The sequence below is a fragment of the Octopus bimaculoides genome, chromosome 4 (genome assembly GCF_046866305.1).
Source record: "Octopus bimaculoides isolate indiv1 chromosome 4, ASM4686630v1, whole genome shotgun sequence".
NCBI classification, from domain to species: Eukaryota; Metazoa; Mollusca; class Cephalopoda; order Octopoda; family Octopodidae; genus Octopus; species Octopus bimaculoides.
In genome coordinates this window covers 103,662,168-103,688,217 of record NC_142931.1, presented here as the reverse complement: position 1 = coordinate 103,688,217, position 26,050 = coordinate 103,662,168, and the positions used below count along the sequence as shown (strand labels likewise).

General features: G+C 34.7%; 1 protein-coding gene across 1 annotated transcript in view; it reads right to left on the bottom strand.

The window, feature by feature from the left end:
- The window catches only part of LOC106883775 (ectopic P granules protein 5 homolog), a 131,602-nt gene that overhangs the window by 19,624 nt on the left and 85,928 nt on the right, over window positions 1-26,050 (bottom strand). Inside the window, exons 22-35 of the mRNA XM_014934904.3 lie at window positions 24,688-24,921; window positions 24,123-24,289; window positions 22,290-22,441; window positions 20,361-20,475; window positions 19,037-19,160; window positions 16,887-17,034; window positions 15,320-15,491; window positions 12,033-12,123; window positions 9,653-9,730; window positions 7,771-7,913; window positions 5,994-6,162; window positions 5,529-5,720; window positions 2,766-2,897; window positions 512-593 (exon numbers count right to left, since the gene is read on the bottom strand). Coding sequence (XP_014790390.1) covers window positions 512-593; window positions 2,766-2,897; window positions 5,529-5,720; window positions 5,994-6,162; window positions 7,771-7,913; window positions 9,653-9,730; window positions 12,033-12,123; window positions 15,320-15,491; window positions 16,887-17,034; window positions 19,037-19,160; window positions 20,361-20,475; window positions 22,290-22,441; window positions 24,123-24,289; window positions 24,688-24,921 — 1,999 coding nt within the window. The remainder of the gene's footprint in view (window positions 1-511; window positions 594-2,765; window positions 2,898-5,528; window positions 5,721-5,993; window positions 6,163-7,770; window positions 7,914-9,652; window positions 9,731-12,032; window positions 12,124-15,319; window positions 15,492-16,886; window positions 17,035-19,036; window positions 19,161-20,360; window positions 20,476-22,289; window positions 22,442-24,122; window positions 24,290-24,687; window positions 24,922-26,050) is intronic.

Here is a 26,050-nt window from a genome sequence, read left to right as displayed (position 1 = left end):
CATACAAGCCTGTCTAATTACTGTAATATCCAAGCACAAAACTCAAAGTAGCTCACATATAACTTCAGTATTTATTAAATGATGCTTATCATCCACTGGTTTGAATACTTTTTTGCCATCACACACACACACACACACACACACACACACATACATATATATTGCTGAATATTGTACATTGAACACATAAATAAGCCAAGTTGATGATACATTAAACTATCACCCCATATTATACAAGTCTGTGTATATTATCACTGTATTCCCTGATAAGGCACTTCACAATATTTATCTAAGGTTACTTAAACTGTATGGAACATCCAAAGAAATAAGTTTGTGATAGACTACCTTGAGAAGATTCACCTTTCATTGGCTTAAAGTTTATAGAAATTAAAGTCAAGCGTTGACCCTAAGAATCTCTTGTGCACTCAGTTTTTAGAAAGGTAAACAGAAACAGTAAAAGATATTAGTAATAACAGATTAGTGGAAAAGGGTGAAAACAGCAAAGACTGACCTTTCAGAAGCATGGAGAGTATTTGAGAAAGGTAGTAGTGGAAACAAGAATTGAGTACTTTGTGTAAGTGTGTACAGAACAGCTGCAAACAGAGAAATATAATATATTCAATGATAAGAAGTGAGTGAAAAGTAGACATGTCCCTCAAATATAATTTCTTTTTTAACAATTGTATTTTAACACAATATTAGCACTGATTTAAATTGAGAAAATGGACTGAAAATTAAGCAGGATGTCTTTTTCTCAGCTTATTAAAAGTTGCTTGCTTTTACAAAATGTAATTCCATGCTCAACTGTCCTTCTGTTTGATTGGCAGAATCGTTAGGGCATTGGACAAAATGTCCTGAAGTACTTAGTTATAGCCTTTCAAATCCCACTGAACCGGTTTCATTCTTCTTCAGTTAATAAAGTATCAGTCAGTTACTGGAGTTGATTTCTATAATATATCCAACGCATTAATGGAATTATAATAGAAAACTAAGACTTTGACTTATGCATTAAAGTTAGTTCAAATGATTATATACTTCCTACAAAATTGGCCAGAAGATTTCCTTAATAAACAGTGGGACATCTTTTATCAGGTCCTTGGTATTAGAACCTGCTGAAGATCAGAAAAACTAACACAAACAGAATTATATCAACTTTTGTTTCATCAAATTTTCAGAGTGTGGATAGCTATTTTCTCAAATATAACACTGTATGATGTCTCTATAAGTTTATATTTTATCCTTTTCTAAGCTCCTTAATGTTACACTAGAATGAAAGGCACTTGGCAATGCATTTGTACTTCTCTGCCTAATAATGCAATACTACCACTTTTGCACTATTCTAGATTGCTTGGTAACAGAGAACAATGGCATATTCCTTAAAAAAAGTTGCCAGGGAAACAATGGGTTACATTTTAGGGAAAATACTCCTTCCTTTGCACTGTGACTAACTTTAACATTCCACTGTTCACTAGGAAATGTTTGTACCAACTATACAGGCAATTGAATTGACACTGTCTTAACTGTGGACATGGTCTTCTCTCAAGAAGACCAAATTCCACAAGAAATCAAACAACCATTCTGGTTCTATTGAAAAGAGTTCTACTGGTGATTGCAACAATTGATGCACGGAAGAATGCAATCTCCACATGATTTGAGTTCACAGATGGCTGTTCTGTTCATGATTGTCACAATGACACATTGACAAGTCAGATTCAACAATCATACAAGCAGCAGCAGTCCAGTGTCATTCCAGTGATTGGAGCGGAAATCATAACTCTATCACAGAGACTAACCAGAGACAAGAAAGAAAAGTAACAGCCATCAATAAACATATAAAGCAAGTTAATGAACAGGCACAAGCAAGAAACCATGTTTACAAGGTAGAACTAACAGGTACCACAAGATACCTCATCTGATACTCTTATAATTACAAGGTATCTCTAATAATTAAAGGTACCTCAAACAGATACCACATGGTACTTTGTTCAATGCTCTAACAATTCTACCCTTTACTTATGACAGGCAAAGTTGACCTTAGCAAGATTTCAACACAAAACACTGAGAGTCAGAATAGATATCACAAGGTATTCTATTTAACACTCTCATGATGCCCTTCACAATTAAATCATGAATAATTAGAGATTAATATGCATTATTAGATCAATTATTAGAGACAAATTGCAATTTTATCCAATGCACTAATGATTCTACTAATTTGCTGCTCTAATCAAATTATTAATAATAAGAGATAAACATGCATTATCAAATTAGTAAGTCAGATATGATTTAAGACAAGAAAAATAAATTCAAAAAATGTAAGTTAAGGAAGTGATTTTAAATTCTTAATCGCAGAATAATGCTAATAATATAGCCTGAACAGGATAAACTACCCCTATTTTGCAGAGAAAAGTGTAGGTGGCTAGCTAACTCTACCTACATTGTTTAAATAATAGCTACTTTTAATGAAGAAAATGAGCTCTATAAATTTAAATGTGTAGATCTAGGATGTTGTGATGTTCATATCTGAACATAAGTTCCATAAGTGAAGTGAAATGACATCATTACAAACTGAGAATTGAATCTCGGTATCAGCCTTAGCAAGCCATAGATACTGCCTCTTGTTTTTTCAAAAGCTCACAACATCCCTGTTGAAATACTGAAGTATTCTCAATGAAAGTACTTAGTTACAGAGTTTAGTTTCAACAATGAGAGGAATGCAATAACAATGAAAGGAATGAAAATAACGTTAGTTTTGTAACACTCACCTCAAAAAGGATCAGTTCCCTTGACATTGGTTCTGCTCCACAGCTGATAAAAGCTGTTGATAATACGTCGATAAGTTTTACAACTTCAGGATGTGGGAGGTTGAGTTTCTCTAACCAAATACACACATCGAACTAAGAAAGAAACAACAGACACAAGTCATAGAAAATATAATCTAAAAGGACTGATGGAAAATATAAAAAGAATTACATATGAATTAATAGTAAATATATTTTGTCTCACAATGAAGAAATTTCTGAGCTAAACGCTAAAATGTATGAATGAGCATGGCGTCAGCAACTGAAATTAGGGCAAAGTTCTACATAATATTTATACCTTAACATATGGGACATCAATACGAGGCGGTGCTGAAAAGAAACTGGCTTTGGGTAAAAGGAAATACAGGAGGATCAGTTAATTATGGTTTTAGTCAACATATTCCCCTCGCTGATTCACACACTTATTGCAGCAGTCCTTCAGTTTTTCTAAGCCCTGTAAAAGATCTCGGAAGGTTGGGCCTCCAACGAGACCTTTTGCGATACCCTTAAAGTCAGAAGCTTTCAGCACTCCCTTGTATATTTCTCAAACTGAGGTTCACTTAATCATTCCCAGTCTTATAATCAATTGCAATTTTATCCCCAATATTCCTCTACAACATACAAGGGAATAAATTCAGATCTCTTATTTGTTATAATGTTCTTGACTCTAAGCAAGGGACACAATGGCTAATTGAAAAACTCAAGCTTTATTCCTACTTCATGGTTAGTAATGAGAATGAAAATCTTCTCCTTCCTAATAACTAATGTAGGATTTGTTAATTAATAAAAAATATTACTTCATTTCAATGTAGGGAAAATTAATATAAAACTGCAATATATTAATGACTGGGCTTAGGAGGATTTCCTTAAGATGCTTTCTGCATGAACAAATGGACAGCATATAGTTAAGTGAGGGAAGGGACTAATATAATGTAAAGAGGTTAAGAATATTGTGAAGAGGAAAAAAAAAAAAAAAGCTATAAGGAATACTATCGCAAGGGAAACAACTCTAATGTCCAAATTAAAGATTGAATGAAGGTATGCAGTGGGGAGAAGGAATTTATTATTTAGTAAATATGATGACTACTGATGTTTTAGTCATATTAAACCTCTTCAATAAACCATGATCTAAGCAATAATTACCTAAACCTAAACTGAGGGATTATATTGATATTTGAGAGAAAATTATTCACCAAGTAGGCAAATTAAAATAATCCTTTCTACTATAGGCACAAGGCCTGAAATTTTGGGGGAGCGGTTGATGTAATCAACCCTAGTGCTCAACTGGTGTTTATTTTATCGACCCTGAAAGGATGAAAGGCAGAGTCGACCTTGGTGAAATTTGAACTTGGGAGGTAAAGAGCTGGAAGAAATGCTGCAAAGCATTTTTTCCCAACATGGTCACCACCTTAGAAAAATTTTAAATGATTAGATAAGATGCCATCTAGAAGAAAAGCATTTAGTTCATAAGAAGGAGCTTAAGAACTAAAAAATATATGCTGGCAATCTTTCGTTGTCAAGGAAGTGAATTCAGTATGAAATATGTTTCGGTTTTGTTTTTGAGACAATTTTTATCTAGAATAACATTATTCAGCCTATCTTTCCTTTTATTAAATCGGCAAGGTGTGACTTGAAGGAGATTTGGTTGCTATTTTCAGTAGGCTGACCAACCATGTACAAACTAACTTACTGGTTTACAATTTTTAAGTTGGTTACTCTTACTCTTTTTTTACTCTTTTACTTGTTTCAGTCTTTTGACTGTGGCCATGCTGGAGCACCGCCTTTAGTCGAGCAAATCGATCCTCGGACTTATTCTTTGGAAGCCTAGTACTTATTCTATCGGTCTCTTTTGCCGAACCGGTAAGTTACGGGGACGTAAACACACCAGCATCGGTTGTAAAGCGATGTTGGGGGGACAAACACAGACACACAAACACACACACATATATATATATATATATATATATATATATATATATATATATATATATATATATATATATATATATTTATATATATATATATACAGCGGGCTTCTTTCAGTTTCCATCTACCAAATCCACTCACAAGGCTTTGGTCGGCCCGAGGCTATAGTAGAAGACACTTGCCCAAGATACCACACTATGGGACTGAACCCGGAACCATGTGGCTGGTAAGCAAGCTACTTACCACACAGCCACTCCTACGCCTATGGTTAGATATCTCTGGTAAGTTTAGATAAAGCAGTAATTAGTAAAAGAATAGTAGATTAAATAGTTAACAATAATATATTTGTAGCATAATGAATTTAAAAAATCAATTAATTAATTTTAGTTGAAACCATTCTGCCTCTGAATGATTGTCAAAGGTATTGGTTCTCAACCAGTTTTTGCCTGTGGACCCCTTTGATTCCTATTTTACTCTACTGGATCCCCATAGCCATTTGATGTATATAAAAAAAAGTCCTACTGTATTTTAATAATTAAATAAAATTAGAAATTGTATAAAAAAAATTAAAATATTTTGTGTATCATAGAAGTGTATTCAATTTATTGCACATAAGTTTTAAAAATAAAATCTTATATAGACCCCGAAGGGCCATATGGACTCCCAAGGGGTCTATATGGATCCCAAGGGCCATATGGACCCTGGTTGAGAACCACTGGTCTAAGGGTAAAACTTGAATGTTTACTCACAAAGAAGTCTATAAAAGCTCAAACATTTTAAAGTGTATTTCTAAAGACTTACCTTTGATAGCAGCATGAAAGCCATATCTATTTGACATGAACGAAGGACAATCAGTTTTTCATACATAGCCAAAAAGCAGCCTGGATTCAGATTGGGTAAGAAGTGAGGAGACATTAAACCTGCAAGGTCAGGATGGTCAAGCACAAAATTCAACAGAACAGGGCTTTGGTCAGGCATTTTCTGAACAAATTCCTGCAAAGGAACAAGACATTGGAATATAGAAAATAATTCTGTATTAAATCAATGTAAAATAATACTGAGACAGTAAAATAGACAAAATGGAATAAGCAGAACAAGAGGAGACATGTGGGATAGAGAAATGCTGAAGAGGTCATAGGATGTGTGATGAAAGAACTTTGACAAAGAAACTAAAATAATAATGGGTGCATTTTACATGGCACCAGCAAACTTGTAAAAGAATAAAAGAAAAGTTTCTCTCAATTATTCCATTTCATTCTGACTTACCTGCCCAAGAATATCAAGACAAGAAGCAAAAAACTGTCGGGTTGGTGGGTAAAAATTGGTTTCATTAGTAACCATATTAGCAAGGTAATAAAAGATGGCGCAACCAATACTTTGTAGATGCTCAATCTTGTCTACTTCTGTCCGTGCTCGGGTCAACTTAATCAGTGTACTGAAAATAGAAAAAATATAATGTTGAGCAACACTGTAGCAATATGAATATACTGGCATAACACTATAACAATATAAATATACAGAAGTATATATAACAATATAAATATACAGAAGTATGTATAACATCATATAGTAATATATTTACAGCAGTATAACACTACAATATATTTGCTGCAGTATAACAAAATAGCAATATATTTATAACACTATAGCAATCTAAATATAGCAGTATAATATTATAGCAAATAGCAGGTACAACTTCTAAGTCATAATGTGGAAACAATTAATTAAGTCTAGTCTAGTGGTGGTCAGCCTTTGGACAAGTCCTGTGCATGTAAATCATCTCCAGCACTCTCTATATGACCAGGGAGGGCCTGTATGCTCCCCTGCCACCATTAAGTAGATTACTGGGACTTTGGTTACCCTAACTGGATTTGGAATGAACACTGGAGTGGTTTCCTATTAGCTTCTCCAAGCGGGTGGGATTGAACTCAGAATGTAGAGAACCAGAAAATGAACCATAAAGCATTTCTGCCAACGTGCCAAGGATTCTGCCACTCTCCTACTTGAAAAGCAATGCGAAATGAGATGTTTTGCTCAAGAACACAACACACCGCCCTGCCTGCAAATTGAACCCATGATCTAACAATCATGAGTGCAACCCCTAACTAGTAGAGCAAGTGGCTTTAGTTAAGTGTTTGAAAAAATTTTAACCCTTTAACATTTAAACCAGCTATATCTGACCCAAATATTCTGCCTGTTTTATGTCCAAAGTGGCCAGATCTGACCTCTCACATCTTTCCTACAATATCATTGAAAAAATATATTATCATATCATTGAAATCTTGAGATAATGCATGCTTAATTCAAAACAATGTGAAACATTACATCTGACATAGTAACTTGACTGCTAAAGGGTTAACAGTGTTCTGATCTCTTATCTCTACTATTCATTTTATATACTGACAGCCCACCTACTACTCCCACCACTACCAGAAATTTCTTTATTGAACCATGGCTTTATTTCAACACACTTATCTGACTCAGGTAAGTATAGAAAAGGGGACATTACAAAAACAAGTAACCTCTAAGTACTATCATCATGATGACACCCTTTTATTTTTGTGGCTTGTACCTATAATACACCATATAGCTTAACATTATGTCTTAATTTTCATCAGCTTTGTTTTAAATCACATTATCCAATGCATCCTTCCCTTTTAAACAGTAAGATGTGATTTGAGGAAGACTTGGTTTCTATTTCTAGCAGACTAAATAAATGTCCTGCAATCTTGATGATAATTATAATGTGAACTCATTTCAAGTCTGTGACAGATATAAAAGAAGGAAAAATTATTCTGAATTGAAACCAAGATATTAGTACACTCAACACCAATACCACTCAAGGTAATAAACCAGGTTGATACACCCTACTGCACTTATCACTATTAATGAAGTTTATAATTTATCAGAAAAAGTTTTCCTTTCAAATGTTTCACTTTTAATTTATAAATGCTCTCCAAAACATTAAGACTTCAAAATTGTGTTTATATCTTCATTTTGTTTATGGTTCAAATATCATTCTTTGCATAAGTCATCAACTTACGTGATAATGTTTTCCACATGAACTGCAGCAACACAAACTTTTTGAGGAGGAGGAAGTAAACCTTCTTGTACTAAAACTTGTTGTTGGCCTTCTATATCATTAAGTTTCTGTTGTATATCAGCGTTTAGAGTTTTTTCACATACCTGTAAAATGTGCAGAATGAAGAAAGATGATAAATAACAATCACATTTTTAACGTCTATCATATAAAGAAGTTGCAGTTTTAATTAAAAGAAAAGAAATATATAAAAATATATAAAGAAAGGCGGTGAGCTGGCACAAAAAAGCAACACGTTTGCATTATGTTATATATACAATAATAATAATAAAGGACGTTACCGTATATACGTTTACAAACCAAGGACGTTATATAGACCTCCTTGACTCAAGTTTGAGAAGGGGTGCGTATTTTACACAAGGTTTAGGTTTTTCAGAGGTACAGCCCCCTAAAAATCTCCTGCGTATTATACTCAAGGGTGGACTATTCTCGAGGACTTACAGTATATATGGACAAAATAATGGAAATGCCTTAAAATCTCAAAGAAATTTATTTTAATATGGGGTAGGACTGCCTTGGCAGTAATTATAGCTTGAATTCTACAAGGTCTGGATTCATACAAAGTTTGAATTATTTCCAAAGAAATTTTTGTTCATTCTTCAGCTAAAGCAGTCTCCAGTTCTTGTAGTGATGATGGTGGAGGATATCAATTCCTTACTTGCTTATCTAAAATGCAGCATAAATGTTCAATAATATTGAGATCTGGGGACTGTGTTGGCCAGATAAGATGTACAACTTCACTAGAATGTCCCTCGTGCCATTCAGTAACTTTAGCTGTGTGAATTGGTGCAATATCATCCTGAAAGATTGCTTTTCCCTCCAAAACAGTTCCGCAACCATAGGATGAATTTTATCAGATAGAATGCTTAAATAGTCTTGACTATTAATTCTGCCATGAAGGGAAACCACTGGGCCAGCGGTTTTCCAAGACACCCCACCCCTATCATCACAGATCCTCCTCCTAACAAGATAAATGACTATCAGAATTAATAGAGTGTAGTAACGCCTGCGCATGCGTAGTCTTACGCATGCGTAAAATTAAACAAGCAAGCGTTTCCCGCTCAATTCATTCTCTTTCACGCTGGCCAGCGATTGAGCAAGGACGTGTGTTTAAAGCTGTCTCTACATCTTTCGGTCTTATACTCGACAGCTCGTTATTCTCACCTCTAAAGATGTATAACTAAAAGATATGTATGTTTACCAAGTAAATAAATGTTGTTTGAGTTGTTTAGTCTGGAGTTCAGCGTTCCGTCAATTTCTTTAAGTTTATAGTAGAAAGTCAGGTATACAATCTAAAGATGTATAACCCACTTTCTACTAAAAGAGCATCAGATAAAACACTTTGCAGCATTTAGTTGCCACCCTTTACAATCTGAGTTCAAACCCTGCCTAAGCTCCTAAACTTTGTCTTTCAATATTCCAGGGGTTAAAAATAAAGTATCAATCAAGTATAATCAATTGTTTAATCCCTCAAAAATTGTAGCCTTCTGCCTCTGAAATTCATACATTGTGCTTTCTTCAACTAATTATACTCCTATGCAGAGGATTCATGCAATTTGAAGGAACACTATTTAACTACTACTACAACTACTACTATTACTACTATTATTATTATTATTATTACAGTCAGTACGAGGCTCAATAATCTAGGTCGGTGAATCTGTAAAGAGAGAGAAAAAATGAAAATCATGTTGAATAGTGAGAGAAAGAAGTTGAACAAAATATGAGAGGATAAAAACAATATGTCAACCATAAGAGAAAGTGCTGCAGAGTAACATGCACACAAAACGCACAATGCAACAATGAATTATATCTAAATACTTACTCTTACAGATGTTGTGATTGAACCAGAACACTTGTGGGTAAAGTTGATAGTACTCCTGCATTCTAGTGTTACTGGTACCTATCAACAATTGAAAGATTTAATGTTAATGAATTTGATTTATACAACAGCAGTAGTTGAGAAACAGACCAAATGTTTTTATTCACATTAAATAAAATAATATGCTTAAATAAAATAAATATGCCAATACCAACATCAGCACTTTAATAGGCACATCATAAATATGTGTGTGTGTGTGTGTTTGTTTTGATATTCAGTTATAATAAAAACAACAATTTTACATTAATGTGATGGGTTACTCTATACTTTTGTAGAGTATTAATTTATTACTGCAGCGTGGAAGGTGTTTATAAGCCATTTAAAATAACACACAAAAGCCGTCAGATTCACTTCAACATTTAAATTTAATTTGTCAAAATATTTTCGTCGCTTTGAGACCACGACCTGTTCACTGATAAAATTGTGCTGCATCACATTTTGTCAGTGAACAGGTCGCGGTCTCAAAGCGACGAAAGTATTTTGACAAATTAAATTTAAATGTTGAAGTGAATCTGATGGCTTTTGTGTGTTATTTTAAATGGCTTATAAACACCTTCCACGCTGCAATTGTTTTCATTCCAGCACACGATCTCAGATCAGGTCACTTGCTATGCAAGTACATCTCCAATAATTTATTACTCTTACACATGAATATTGTTGACTGTGACTTTGAAGTTTCAGCCAGTTTATATATATATATAAAAACATTAAATAGACACATTTTAAACACACGCACACACAAACACCCCACACTACCACCACCACCACCATCATCATCATAATTTAGTGTCTATTGTCCATACTGGCATGGGTTGGATGGTTTGACCAGGGCTGGCAAGCGGAGGGGCTGCACCTCCAGTCTGATTTGGCATGGTTTCTACAGCCGGATGCTCTTCTTAATGCCAACCGCTCCAAGAGTGTAATGGGTGCTTTTACGTGTCACCGGCACAGGTACCATTTGCGTGACAACAGTATCCGCCATGATTGCAATTTCGCTTGGCTTGATGGATCTTCTTCTCAAACATAGCATATTGCGAAAGGTCTCAGTCATATGTCATTGCCTCCATGAGGCCCAACGTTCAAAAGGTGCTTTTTACATACCACTGGAACAGGTGCAAGTTACGCGACACTGGCATCAGACATTGCCTCTGTGAGGCTCAACACTCAATAGGTACTTTTTATGTGCTGCTAGTATGGGTGCCAGATGCCTCCATGAGGCTCAACGCATGATAGAGTTTATTAAGACAGATTTCCTATGGTCAAATGGCCTTCCTGTCACCAACTGTTACCTGTTTCCAAACAAGGTAATATTTGCCCATTTGCAGAATATTTGAAATTAATGATACTCATTTACAACAAGAATGTGATGTGAAGACAGACAAGGACAATGCAAACACACACACACACACACACACACACGCACGCACATACACATGCTCAAATATACGTACATATGACAGGCTTCTTTCAGTTTCTGTCTACCAAATCCACTCACAAGATTTTGGTTGGCCTAAGGCCAACCAAAGACATTTGCCTTAAGGCAACATACAGCTGGAGTGAACCTGACACTATTCTTATATGTATGAGAGAGAGAGAGAGAGAGAGAGAGAGAGAGAGAGAGAGCATAATGAGTAACATACTAATATATTTGATATGATAGTGCTATAAGGTATTTCCAGTAGATTCTCTGTAAATGGCATATGGCTAAAACAACCATCAAATTTTCACAAAATGCGTTTAGTGTATTGAAGGAGAAGCTAGCTAAGCATAAGAGGAACTAGTTGCAGTATGCAAGAGAGAAGGCTGCACTTGTTTGGTTAAGTGTATGGATGTAAACAGTCACATAAAGGAGTGCCAATCACTTAAAGTGGATGGAACTTGTGGAAGAGGGAAACCCTGGAAGACATAGGATGAAACATTGAATGTCAATCTCAAGACAAAGAGCCATATGAAAGAGAAGACTAAGGACTGAGATATCTGATGCATTGTAGTACTCAAGAAGACCTGTCCATCATAGCAGGATTAATATCAGTTCTGGCGTCACATAAAAAGCACTCGTGCCAGTTCCATGTTAAAGGCACTGGTGCCACATAAAAAGCACCCAGTATACTCTGTGGAATGGCTGGCATTAGGAAGGGCATTCAGCTATAGAAACCATGCCAGTACAGACAATGGAGTCTGGTGCAGCCCCTGGCCTTACCAGTTGTGGTCAAACTGTCCAACCCATACCAGCATGGAAAATGGATGTTAAATGATGATGAGGATGATGATGATAAGTAGAAAACGACTAAGATAAGTTATTAAAAGCAGTTGTTCTATATACCTGATTCCATTCATTGCTGTAAAGTTGAGGAAGCAGATCAAGGTATTCTAAATCCATAGTTATATGTCTAGATACCTGCCTGGAGAAATTTCTGAAAATAATGAAAGGAAAATATAATACATTAATAGGTAGATCCAAAGTGAAAAAATTATTCATCAAATGATTTTACAGAGATTAAATATATGTTTGATACTTATGAGGGACAACAATGCTACATGGTAGTGAGATGTGGGCACTGAATGCAAAGGACATATGGTAACTAGAAAGTAATTAAGCTAGCATGTTCCATTAGATGTGCAACATCAGGTGCATAAACAACAAAGTACAAATGTGTTGACAGAAAAATTGGGTATCAAGGAATCACTTGAGGATGTAGAATGCAAGAGAGAAGACTACTCTGGTGTGGATATGTGATGCATATGGATGGGGACAGCTGTATAAAAAAAAGGACCAGTCATTTAATGCGGATGGAACTTGTGGAAGAGGGAGACCTTGGAAGATATGGGATGAAGTAGGGAAGACTGATCTCAGGGTTTTGAATCTCATGAAGATGACAAAAGTGTGGGGCAACTAATAATGTGTGATACTCATGAAGATCTGTCCATCTTGGCAAAACTGAGATTCTGGAACATCATGTAAACATTCACAACTGGGCCCCACACTCTATTTCTTCATCAAGCTTTGTTCACCACCCATCATCTCTCTATCACTTACCTAACTGCAGTATTCTGTTGCTGTAATTAATTGAGGGCAGAATTATGTCTTATCATCCTTTTTTGTGATACCAGTTGTCTTTCTCACTACCAGGAATCACTTCATTTGACATCTATGCTTCAGCCTTTACATTGTTCCTCTCCACTCACATTTTATATTGATCACCCATCCTTCTATGCCACCAAATTATCTCTTTCTATTACTCTCTACTTAATCATTTTCTGTTGACTTACTCCTATTATCATACATCTTTCAATCTCCTGATGAACCATATTAGTCATTTCCCCTCATAGTCTTGTAACCTACCCACCTATATGTCATCTCCTTTTCTCTCAACTACCCACTGTCTATTGTATTATTATTAGGTTGTCCGGAAAGTTCTGAGTGTTTTTAATGTTTCATTGAACAAACACACCTGAAACACAACAGTTAAAACTTTGGTATTGCTTGAAGTGGTAGTGCATCTCTTCTTTGTTCTTGACTAAAAATAGATTTATCTTTTATTCCAGTTACCCTTTATTGACATTTGAAATGGATAACCAAAAATTCGATATTTGTGTTGCATTTTTTTCAAAAGGAGAAAATGCTGCAAAGACTTGTGAAAACATTTGTGAAGTATATGGTGATGATGCTGTTGGTGAATCAACTGTTCGAAGGTGGTTTGCAAAATTTAAAGCTAGAGAGTTTAACTTGGAAGATGACAGTCACAGTGGAAGACCTTCAAAATTGGATGAAGATATTTTGAAGGCAAAAATCAAAGAAAACTCAAATATTATGACTAGAAACTTGCAGAAGAGTTGGAAGTTTCTAAAAGTATGGCTCATAAACACCTAGTGAAGCTAGGATACATTTCTCACTATAATGTATAGGCCCCTCACAAACTCTCAGAAAAGAATTGCTTGGACCAGTATTCTGTTTGTGTTATACTTTTGAAATGGAATGAAAGCATGACTTTTTTGAAACAGCTTGTGACTGGAGATGAAAAATGAATTGTGTATGAAAACATAGTGCAAAAAAGATCCTGCAGTTTGCATAATGGTTCCCCAAAACAGCAACCAAAGACAAATATTTATGTCAGAAAAGCTTTTCTTTGTGTTTGGTGGGATCATAAAGGCATTATTTATTATGAGCTTCTCCCACAAAACCAGACCATTGATTCTGATGTGTACTATCATCAGCTGGCTAATTTGAACCAAAGAATCAAAGAATTCAAGATGGAGATTGCCAGCAGGAAAGGGGTAGTGTTCCAACAAGATGATGCCTGACCACATGTGTCTTTGGCTACCCAAACAAAGTTACATGAACTTGGCTGGGGTCTCTTATGCCATCCACTAGATTCTGCTGATATTGCACCATCTGACTACCACTTGTTTTTGTCTCTAACAGAACTCACTGCAAAGAAAAACATTTAACAATTTAGATGGAGTGAAAATGCATCTAGATATCTTTTACTCTTCAAAACCAGTCAAATTTTATGCTTGTGGAATACCTAAATTGCCTGATAGATGGGAAAAGGTTATTAATAATAATGGAAATTAATTCATCAAATAAAATCTATTGAAAGGTCAATTACATATATATCCATTTTTGCATATTAAAAACACTCAGAACTTTCCGGACAACATAATACTATTGTGTTTCTCTTCGCCCGTCCTATTTCTTTATTGCCCACAAGGGGCTAAACATAGAGGGGACAAACAAGGACAGACAAAGGGATTAAGTCGATTTCATCGACCTCAGTGTGTAACTGGTACTTAATTTATCGACCCCGAAAGGATGAAATGCAAAGTCGACCTTGGCAAAATTTGAACGTAACGGCAGACGTTCCACTAAACATTTCGCCCACCATGCTAATGTTTCTGCCAGCTTGCCATTTTCTTTTTTTTTTGTCTCAGAAAAACCAATCTTATGATTATCATTATTCTTCAACCATAAAGAGAGGAATCATCACAGACATTCGCCCCTCCTATTCTACCACTCAGCACCTACTCTCCCCAATGTTCCCAACAAATGATATATACATTCATCACCCCTCAACCATTCACTGCATTCAACCATCAACAATATCCAACCTTTAGTCATCATCTACTCTCCCCTATCTCCCTCCAACTCATATTTATCATCAACCACTCCCTCAATTGTGGCAGCAGCATCTCTCAGCATAATCCAACATGTAAAGGCAGTGCTTGTCAGGATAATAATATCTCATTCGACGACAAGAGTACACAGAGTGCATCATTTGATGACAGAAGCATGAGGATATTTCATCATTTATTGCAAACTAGAATGATAACTAGTTTAATAAAATATTGATCTGATCTCAAAAACTGATAATAATAGAAAGAGGAAAAACTAACACACTTCATGTCTTACTAATTACAGATACAAGAGAATCGTTTTTACAACGAGAGTGAAATAGTGTTGTGTGTGTGTGTGTGTGTGTGTGTGTGTGTGTGTGTGAGTGAGTGTGTGTGTGCATGCCTTTGAGTAAAAGTTAAAGGAGGACATATTGACAAATGTCACTTGATACAATTAATAAAATATTTGAGGAATTAATTTAGTGATATTATTACCTAGCATGGTTGCAGAGTACTTTCAAATCTGTATTTATAATATACATAAGGGTAGACTTCTCTTCAAGTGCAGTAACAGTCACTTCTGGTACAGGTGGTGATGGATCAGTTATAGGAGGGGGGCCTAGTGGAATGCTGTGTGTTTTTAACCGGTTCAGAATTCGAGTTGTGGCTAGAAAAGAAAATACAAAGACAAGACACAAGAATAAAATCAAAAACAAACAAAAAAATATGACAAACTTATTGATTTTATGATCACCTTATTGACTTTATGATCACTTTATTGATTTTATGATCGCCTTATTTATTTTATGATCACCTTAGTGATTTTATTATCACCTAATTGATTTATGATCACCTTATTGATCTATGATCACCTTATTGATTAAATGGTTATCTTGCTCTGCTGATGGAAAGATGTTTATGGAGATGTATATTTGAAGACAAACTATTGTTTCTTGTGGACTGCCAGTTAGACAGTAAGCTAGCATATATCTGGGTATGATTTTAAACTACATAAAGTAGTGGGGCCCTGGTTCAGTAGTTTCAGGATTCTGAAGAGTATGGAACCACCTCTTAGCCATTACTGCTCCCAACCTATGGATTAATTAGCAAGTCAGTTGGGAAAATGGAGCTTGTTAGCCTGGAGCAGGGGGGCAACCCATCTACATAGTGGAAGGAAAATAGAGTTGCAAATGCCCATTGCCCTGCAGATATACCTAGCCATGGGAAAGGCTCTGAGTATAAACCTTGAGGGGAAAAAATTAATAGTCAGAGTCCCTGAGGCAGTTTGACATTGTCTACAACCTTGTTCTGCCAACTCTTGTGATGATACTGGTGCCAAACTCTAATGGCCGTGTTATTCCTTTGGATTCATCAGTGATGTGGGGAAGGATGGGGGGTGGGGGGAACATGCTGCATGGGCAACAACCTGTCCTTCATACCATACTGAACAGGCTTGGATCCTTTCAAACAGACTATACCAGAGCGATAGAACCAGACTACACTACAACCTAAACAGTACCAGGACAACCTACAAGTGCAGCTTGTGTGGAAGCGACTGCCATTCATGCATTGGACCATTCAGCCACAGACAACACTATTCCATTAAGGCAGACAACTAGGACCCTTACCCATGGTTGTTAATGACTGACAGGGGTCAAAGAATTTGTTATCAGCAGATATCAGACACCATCTGTCTATCACAGGTGATACTTTCAGAAAATTTTATATAACCATTCCTAAACAGAAATACTTAGATATAAATATCCCAAAATACCTGCAGTGAATATGATTTTACTATATAAAAACTGAATACTTCTTTGCAAACCCAGAATTCACTGTCATTTGGGTCTCAGTGAAGACATCAACCTCATGAAATATATAAGTCCATGTGACAGAACCTATCTTTCTACATCTTATTGGCAACCAATAACTTAAAATATTTTATTTATTTACAAGTAAATATAACAAAAAATGTCTTTACTTCTTGTAATTATTAACTGAAAATTTAGGAAATAAAAATCTAAATGAGGTGCTTCACCTAAGAAAATATAAATATACTAACCAGTACTGACTCTGAAGTTAGAATCAGTTTTACTTTTCTGCTTATATTGATGATGGTAACTCACAGTGATTTCTTCAGTCCACACAAGTGCCAACGTTAAAGATTCATAAGTAAGCATATTCATATCAATTAACTCCATCCAAGGACTCTGCAAAACAAAAAGTTTCCAAGTTAAAATGTTCTAAGCTATCAATGAAATATTTCAAGTACAACTATTCATGAAGTTTTACATATCAGATAATTACATAACTAGAAACAAGACATGTTAATGTAAAGTTCTATGATATTTACTGCATCTAAAGGCATAAAAGATGCTCAGGCACATTAGATGCACCCCCTCATTTCAGCAGTGCACATTCAAATAAAAAATGTTTAGTGCATTAATGCATGTAATATGGGTCCCACTACACATATAGGACTCGGGATGACTTTTTGAGACACTTTTTTGTTAAAATAAAGTATCTTATAAGCCGCTACCTCCACCACCAGTGCTGCTGTCGTCACCACTACCATCATCATCATCATCATTTATCGCTTGTTTTCCATGCTAGCATAGGTTGGACGGTTTGACAATAACTGACCAGCTGAAGAACTGCCCAGGCTCCCTGTCTGTTTTGGCATGGCTCCTAAGGCTGGATGCCCTTCCTAATGCCAACCAGAGTGTACTGGGTGCTTTTACCCAGCCTGGCATGGATGCTTTTATGTGGCAGCGGCACAAGTGCTTTTTATGTGGCACCAGCACCCACAAGCCTACAAGATTAGGATCTGTTGTTGACTGATGCAGTCAGTAATGTCAGTCAGCAAGGTACACTGTTCAGGCCAGTCCCACAGAGACAACAAAATATGTCGCCATAATGTGGGACACAACAGGAGTGCTCAGCTGAAGTGGGATGCAAGAAACATGCCTGTATGCAAGGACAATTTTACTTAGTTGGATGTATCTTCTCAAACACAGTAAACTGCCAGGAACCATGGTCTCTTGTCATCCTCTCTGTGACACCCAATGTTTGAAGATCCTTCCTCACCTCTTCATTCCACATCTTCCAGAGTCTACCCCTTCCACTTGTTCCCTCCACAATTAGAGATCAAGTACAGTATTTCAATAGTTTTAGTTCATATAAAACCGGTTTGGTTGAATTCTATGAGTAATCATTATTTGAAGTATATGAATAAAGATGGCTGATATAGTTTAAACCAGCAAGGAAACATTAAGTAACTGAAACAGAGTATTGGACTACATGGTTTAGACAGTGTACAAAATAATGTAGCTAAGATAGTGCATCATACGATACTGATGTTTCTAAATGGTATGGGCAAAGCAAATCTGATTGACAACTGTAAATAGGTATGACATAAGAATGTCTATAAATTGCACCAAATACCTGATTTTCTAATCTGATGGAGTTGGAGAAAATATAGATATATTTTCAAATACAATTATTATTATATATTAGATAAAAGAATGACAGGTTTTGCTTTAATCACAGTTTAAAACATTTCAGTTCATTTATGCTACAAATAAAATTAGGAAAACATCAAAAAATCATATTTTCCAATTTTGTGGCCCCCCAAAAATATAGGTCTTCAAGATTAATCGAAAGTATCCAATAATAACAATTTAACTAAGTACGAATTTCTTTAATTTTTTTACAAAACTATATTTAACATCTTGTCTATGGAGCATAAGACAACACCAGCTGTGAGATATGCACCCATAACTCAATATGATTTCTCCACCATCTGTAAGATATACATCCCACTCTGACTTATTTAGCCTTAATGATCTGATTAACATTCAGTTTTATTACAATAACTAATAATCAGTGAGTAAATCAAATAAAGAAACCTAAAAGACAACTGATTCACATCAGCAATTCAATCCAAGTATATTTTATAGTAAGATTAATTAATAATATTCATTTTACATTCAATTAAATGCGAAACAGTTTAAAGTAATATTAATTGAACAAACAGCAAATGTCAGTAGCGTAAAATATATATATATATATGAATATATGTGTGTGTGTGTGTATACATGCACGTACGCTCGCATGCAAATTATTGCCTATAAACAAATACATTATTATTAATTAATCTTAATAAAAAACAAGAAAATGTTTGTATGATATCAAAGAAATAAATAAACCCACCTTATCACAGAAAAATATCTTCTGCAAGCGCTCAGAATCATATTGTGTTGGAAGTGCAGGGAGATATAAGGTAGCTTCATGAAGTCGAGGTTCATCCAGCCAAAATTGAAAACTCTCAAATAAGCTGAAAGGTTTAGGAGAGAATATTTTTAATTATTCGACACTTCTTGAAATAAGTTTATTCTCTTTAACTATTTTCTCTTCATACTTACACTTACAAACGCATACACATGGTTGACTTTTACATTTACAAACATAAACATACACATTTATATACATAAACATACACATAAAATCATATACACACATGTATATGATTTTAACACACAATACACACACACACACACACACACACAACATTTGGATTGATAAACGATAATAAAAGATGAACATATCAAATACTAAAGTTTTAATCAACATTATCCATTACTGAATTATAATTAAGTAATTAAAACCAAATATATTTCAATATCTGTAATGGGATTTCTTCCCTTAAATTTATTTTCCTCTCTAGTCCTACATCAATCAAACTGGTCTCTTTCCTGCAAGTGAACAAAAGATCTGTTAATTATAAAAACTGAAACTTGAAACCATCTTTTTTAAGCATGTCCCTCCACATCCTAAACACAACAAAATCTTAATACCCCAAGCTTCTCAAGTGGCTCATAATTAAGCTGCAACAGTTTGGGTAAAGAGCAAAGAGCAAAGAGCAAAGGCTTCTACATCTGCAGAATTTCACCCACCACGCAAGAGTGAGTAACATTTGCCAGGAAGTGAATGACATTCACCTTAAAAGGTCATCTCATGTGGAATGTGTAATGTCACTATCACCATCATTTGAACACCTGTAATTTCATATTGGCTTGGATTGGACAGGTATGCAATAAGACACATCCATTCCTTTAAATCTAATTTGTTAACTCACTCGTAAAACCTTGAGATATGGATCTCAACACTTAAAATTTTAGGAATGCATATGGAAAATGGACCTCAAATCAGTAGAGAAGAAAAATTCTTGGGGATAAAAGAATATTGGTTCACATTTCAGTCCAGACAGTAGCAAAATGAAAATGTGTCATAACCTTTAATGAGACATGGGGCTATTTCTGATGATTTGTCTTCATTTAATTTGTCATGTTACAAGTCAATCTAAGAGACTTCTTTCTTCTGACAATAATCAGTGTATGACAATACAAGAAACAAGTAGACTTCCATAGATCAACAAAGGATCAAATTAATATCATAAAATATTGGTTTGTCTCTCAGTGTATCAAGAGCTTCCAACCATTCAGAACAATATCCAACATAAAAAACAACAACTCACTTTTGTAATGTAGTATGTAATTGAGTATTTAACGACTTCTTTAAGGTTTCCTCACATTCTCCTTTCAAAGATTCTAAAGAAAGGCAACTGGAAGATTCAGACATGGGTGGAGATTCTAAAAATGTACATAAGAAATTATTATTAGATTCTGTCAATGGCATAGGTACTTCTTAAAGAAAAAAAGAACATAAATGTTTTTAGATTAGTTCCAGTAAGTCTGTGACATTTTAACTTCTAAAGGTAATTTCACTGCAATTTACTGTGGAAAAAAATTCTCACTTATAGTAAAGGTGTCACCATTATCAGTTCAGTGGATTCTTCTCTTGGACTTTTACAAGCATTTCTGGCTCGTTATGCCTTCTTCAGCAGAGGATACCAAAGAGAGATAACCCTGAGTATATCTTAAAAAGAATTCATGTTTTCAGACAAGCTACAAAATGAAACAAGAATATCAAAGACCTTCTGGACATACAATAAGTACAGTTTGTTGCCACATCCAACTTCAACATAAACAGTCCCTCCCATGAAAAGCACTTCCAACCACTCCAAAGTACCACTACAATAGAATCCTTAAGTTTACAAGTCTTCCACTTAGCCCTGACAAACTTTAAAATAGAACCAGATACAGAGAGGACTAGAAAAAACATTAAGTACATCATGGGTTGAGAATGCAGCACAACACAAATGTGCAGAGGAACACTATTGTGCTCTGACCCAATCCATCATACCTGCCTTCGTGGTAGCAACCACAATATCTACAAGCATACAGGCAAGCAAGGGTATCTTTGTGTGGTCATTAAACATACTAGAAACAGCAGCCAAATCCCAGTCTACCATATTTCAATAATGTGATCCTAGATATCCTGAAAAAATAGCATGATATGACTGAAATGCCTTTAATTATGGGTCTGTTTGATCATAGTAGACCTGGGGCTAAACAACAACAAGAGGCATACAGAAACAGATTTAACAGTGGAGAGAATATAACATATCTATACTGGCACACTGAATCTCATTTGATTCATCACTGCATGTCAAAGTGTACTCTAAGATTGTTAACAAGGTCGAGCCATGGAACAATAGATGTAAAGGTTGTACCTGGTTGTTTGGCTAACTACTACATACCATAGAACTATACAATCAGAGCTGACCTATATATGCATAAAAACATCCAAAGAATTCATCTCAAGAACAATGAAAAGCAAAGTTAACTCAAATGAGATTTTTACTCAGAAAATAAAGGGAAATAGATACATTTTGTTGAATACACTATCATTTCTATCATTCCACCCAATTTGACACAAGAGCATACGTAAAATATTTAAAAATTTAATACTACCAGAGGCATAAGATCATAAATAATGACTTCTATCATAGGTGGCTACCTACAAATAATAGAAGATGGAGTATAGTCAATTTAAACAACACCATACTTGACTGGTTCATCTCGGGTTGCTTGTGATCTGACATAAAGTATATATGTACACAACCAGATATACACACACCATATACATGTATATATAATATAGTGTTGTGGATGTTCATGGAAATGATCATCTAAACAGCACCCTATTTTTTTCTATTGCAGAGCTTACACTAGATGCACTAAATGGGGTTGATTGAGTGTAGCTGAAGTTGTTAGAACTAGAGTTTCTGCACCAGTTATTATTGTGTTAGGGGAGATTAAGGAACAGATATTGTAACTGGGTTGGACTATTTGAAAGTTCCAGTTTAGCTACTGCCAAGTTCTTGATAAAAGATTGTGTGGAATGTTGTTTCTTTTGAAAGGATAGTTGGTTTAAGAAAGGTCAGGGTGGCTTCAGGGTTGTAAAGTCAAAAGCAGAATATGCAAAAAACGGAACATTAAAATGAAAGAACTGCTGAGTTCCAGAAGTAATGGAGAAGTTTTGTTAAGTTGTCATCACTCACCTGTGTTTTCTCCTTCAGAACCTTTGGCACTCTGTAACACAGCAATATGGTGCTGAACTACATCCACAAGTTTCTTTTTCATTTTTTTCAGCAGGTTTCGGTAACTGAGGCTTTCAAAGAACCGGTTTCCATTGCTTGCTCGTTCTGGTAAACTGTGAAATATAATACAAATATTGTTGCAGATCTATAGAAAAATGAAATTCCAAATTATCAGCTGTAACAAAAATCTGTGATGAAATATGTAGGGATTTGACTTTAGAGAAGTTGATGGCAAACAAGAAGGGAAGAACAAATGGAATGAACTATAGTGGAAGAGAAAACAAGATGACATCTCTGACTAATTCAGAAATAATATTAATGAAGATTATAGATTATATTTACTTTATCTGTCAGAATGCATGATATAGATTTTTAAGAGAACAGCTGGTTAGTTATTAATCTAAGATAAGTAAAAGCCGGAATATAATTAAGCAACAGAACAAGAAAACAGTTATAGTTACTAAATACTAGTTCACAATACAATTTATAATGTGAAAATAAAACTCTGTATACTGACAGAGCAAGTAAAAAATTTGTAAATATTGACAAAAGTGTTAACTTCATATAACAGCAACATTGGAAAGAGAGAAAAAAGGTAAAAAGAATGATCAGAAGAATAAAGGAGCTTTCAAAAAGTGTAAACTCATAGGGATCATACAATATACAACAGACAAATAACAATGAAATAAAAAAGAAAATTATGACAACGGGTAGGATGATGAAACATTTCCCAATGTATTACATTGCAGGTGACATATGTAGAAATTTGACATTAGAGGAGACATTAATGGCAAACAAGAAGAGGGGAAGAACAAATGAAATGAACTATAGTGGAAGGGAAAACAAGATGACATAAATATTACAGGAGACATTAATAAGATTACATTGTAAATTTCTGAGAAGTGGAGCCTGCTATGTAATTTCTATAAAGAAAACTAAGAGCAGAAATATAAGCTCAAGGAAAATGGGTTCTTTTGAAACTAGAAGCTTTTTTTTTTTTTTTTTTGAGACACTGTAAACTAAAACAGAAATAATTTATATAAATGCTGCTGCAAGCTATGAGAAAGAGTTGTGCACTACAACAATAAAGCAATCACTATATGTCAGAAAATAAATTACACCTACACATAATAGCAATAACAGAAGAAAGGAAAAGACATGCTCAGCTGTAAAGTTCCTGGATCTGATTGTATACAAGAGGTCTGTTTGAAATACTTCATCTTATGCATGAAGAAATGGCTACACATCTAAAAACCCATGTCACTATTGATAATCAAATATCTGATTAGATAGGGAGAAAGGTTTAAATGGTTGGCATTTAATGAGATATAACATGTGTAAATGGTCATTGAACTTCTCTTGAAAGATTAGCCTCTACCAATGGAACAAAAAAAATTCAAGTAATGAACAACCATCCCTCACTTTATAGGAAGCTCAAATGAAAAATAACAAACGGCCATCGAACATGTGAGTTATATGAATTGATTTCAATAAAGCCTCTATAGCTGTACATTCTTGGATTGTCAATACTCTCATTATGCCTGGTAAAATAGATCAGTTGTTTGATTTGCTGACCAAGTTTTCTCTATCCTAAGACAATTCGTAAAGACTATAGGACTGACTATGAGACTGACCAAGTCTCCTTTGTCTAAGGACAGTTTCTAAAGACTAACAAATTGTGAAAAATAAATCATGCACACATTTGCACAAGTTATATGCAATTATATCTCATGAAAGGCAAGTATGGAATAAATAAATTTGTAATCATTGATAACTATAAATTAAATGATATACCTTCCAGGTGTAATAGATCTTCCCAGGTAGAGCACAAAAAAGCGTTGCCATATTAGAGGCAATATAGGATGATCATTAGGAGTGTCTACTGCTTGTTGAGCCCAACGGTAAATATTGAGACGATGGAAAGCAGAGATTGTCTTTAACTTGAGTTTGACAGCAGATTTCTGAAATTAGTCAAAAAAAAAAAAAAAAAAGCAAGAAATGTTCAAATATATATTTCAAACGACATGTTAGTCTAAATCTGTAAATGTTTAATAACCTATATAGACTACTCTGGTATCTGAACATGAATCTTTTATTCCAAAAAATATAAATATGATTGTGATTTAATATATGAATAAGTAGCGATTGAGCATCATGTTATAATAGATTAGGTATCTGTTAAGAATGGTTGCTTTTCCTATTTCTCATTCATTTCATTACGTGTCTCAACATTTTGTAATATCTGTTTATGCATTTGAAAAACAGTTGTATTCCTTTGTATATTACTACCATTTTTACCGTTGCCCATTTCTGTGATTGCATTTCAGGTTAAAATAATTATACAAAACAGCAAACTAACCTTCCAGGCTTGTTCCACAGATATTTTGGTATTTGATAAAAGCTCTTGTTGTATAGTTGGCCATAACAGTGTACATTCTTCATACTTTCCTTCAATGCTGAGAATAAGGTAAGCTAGCCATGGAGCATCAGGTAATGATTGTTTTTCCATGAATGATGGCAGATTCTGACCAGCAGCAATCCAATTCACAAAAGATTCTACAACACCCTGACTTCTGTATTCTGCTAACATACACTGAAAATACACACATAACAATTTTAAATACAAACAGTTTGGTACTGACATTACTTTCAACTTCTTCCTTATCATTTAACCCTTTCAATACCAAACTGCCCCAACCCACCCTTGATTATATGCTACAAACTTCCTGTTTTTACCTTTTAGCATTCGGATTAATCTGTCAAATGCCATGCTTATTTATTCACATCTTTTTTTAATTACTCATGAATCATGTCGTAGCTTCAAGATTTCAATGTGTTTACTTTTAGAATGACAATGTAGGATAGGTGTGAGAGGCTGGACCTGGCCAGTTTGAACGAAAAACAAACAGAATATTTGGGCCAGATAAAGCCAGTTTGAATGTTAAAGGGTCAAAGTGATTTAAGTCAAATCTTCCAAAAATTTATGTTTCAAACACCAGTTTAATAATGACAAATTTAAATTACTAAATTTTTCATTATTCTAAAAATCAATTGAAACAAAGACAGTATTTTTCAAACAGAAACATGGTAACAAAAGAAATGAGGTGCCTCTGAACTCAGGATGAACTACTGCAGGTTTTACTGTCTCTTGGAGGGATTGCAGTAGAAAGAGCTCTTGGAGACTTCTCCTGGTCCATAACATATGAATTCAGCATATGAAGTTAAAAATTAAACATTCATTTAATTATTCAGTGTTCCCACAGCTTAAACTTTTAGCATTCAGATTACTCTATCAAATGTAATGCTTATCTATTCACATCATTTTGAATTAATCATGAATTATCTTGTAGCTTTGACATTTTGGTGATGTGATTATATATTTTTAGAATGATATTGTAGGATAGCTATGAGAGGTCAGATCTGGCCAGTTTAAACATAAAATGGGTACAATATTTGGGTCAGATATGGTTACCTTAAACACTAAAGGGTTAAAGTAGGAAACCAAACTTACACATGGTACTTATTTTTAGTTAAGTGAACTAAGCCAAAGAATATTTAAGCCATGATTACAATGAACCTCCATCAAGTAACACAAAATCTTTTAAATTTGTTCAGCTGAAACTGCTATCATTATATTGTGTAAATCAAAATATCTCAGTATCAGTTTTATAACAGTTTTCATATACAAGCATGAATTATTTGAAAGGGATTCTGAGGTTTGA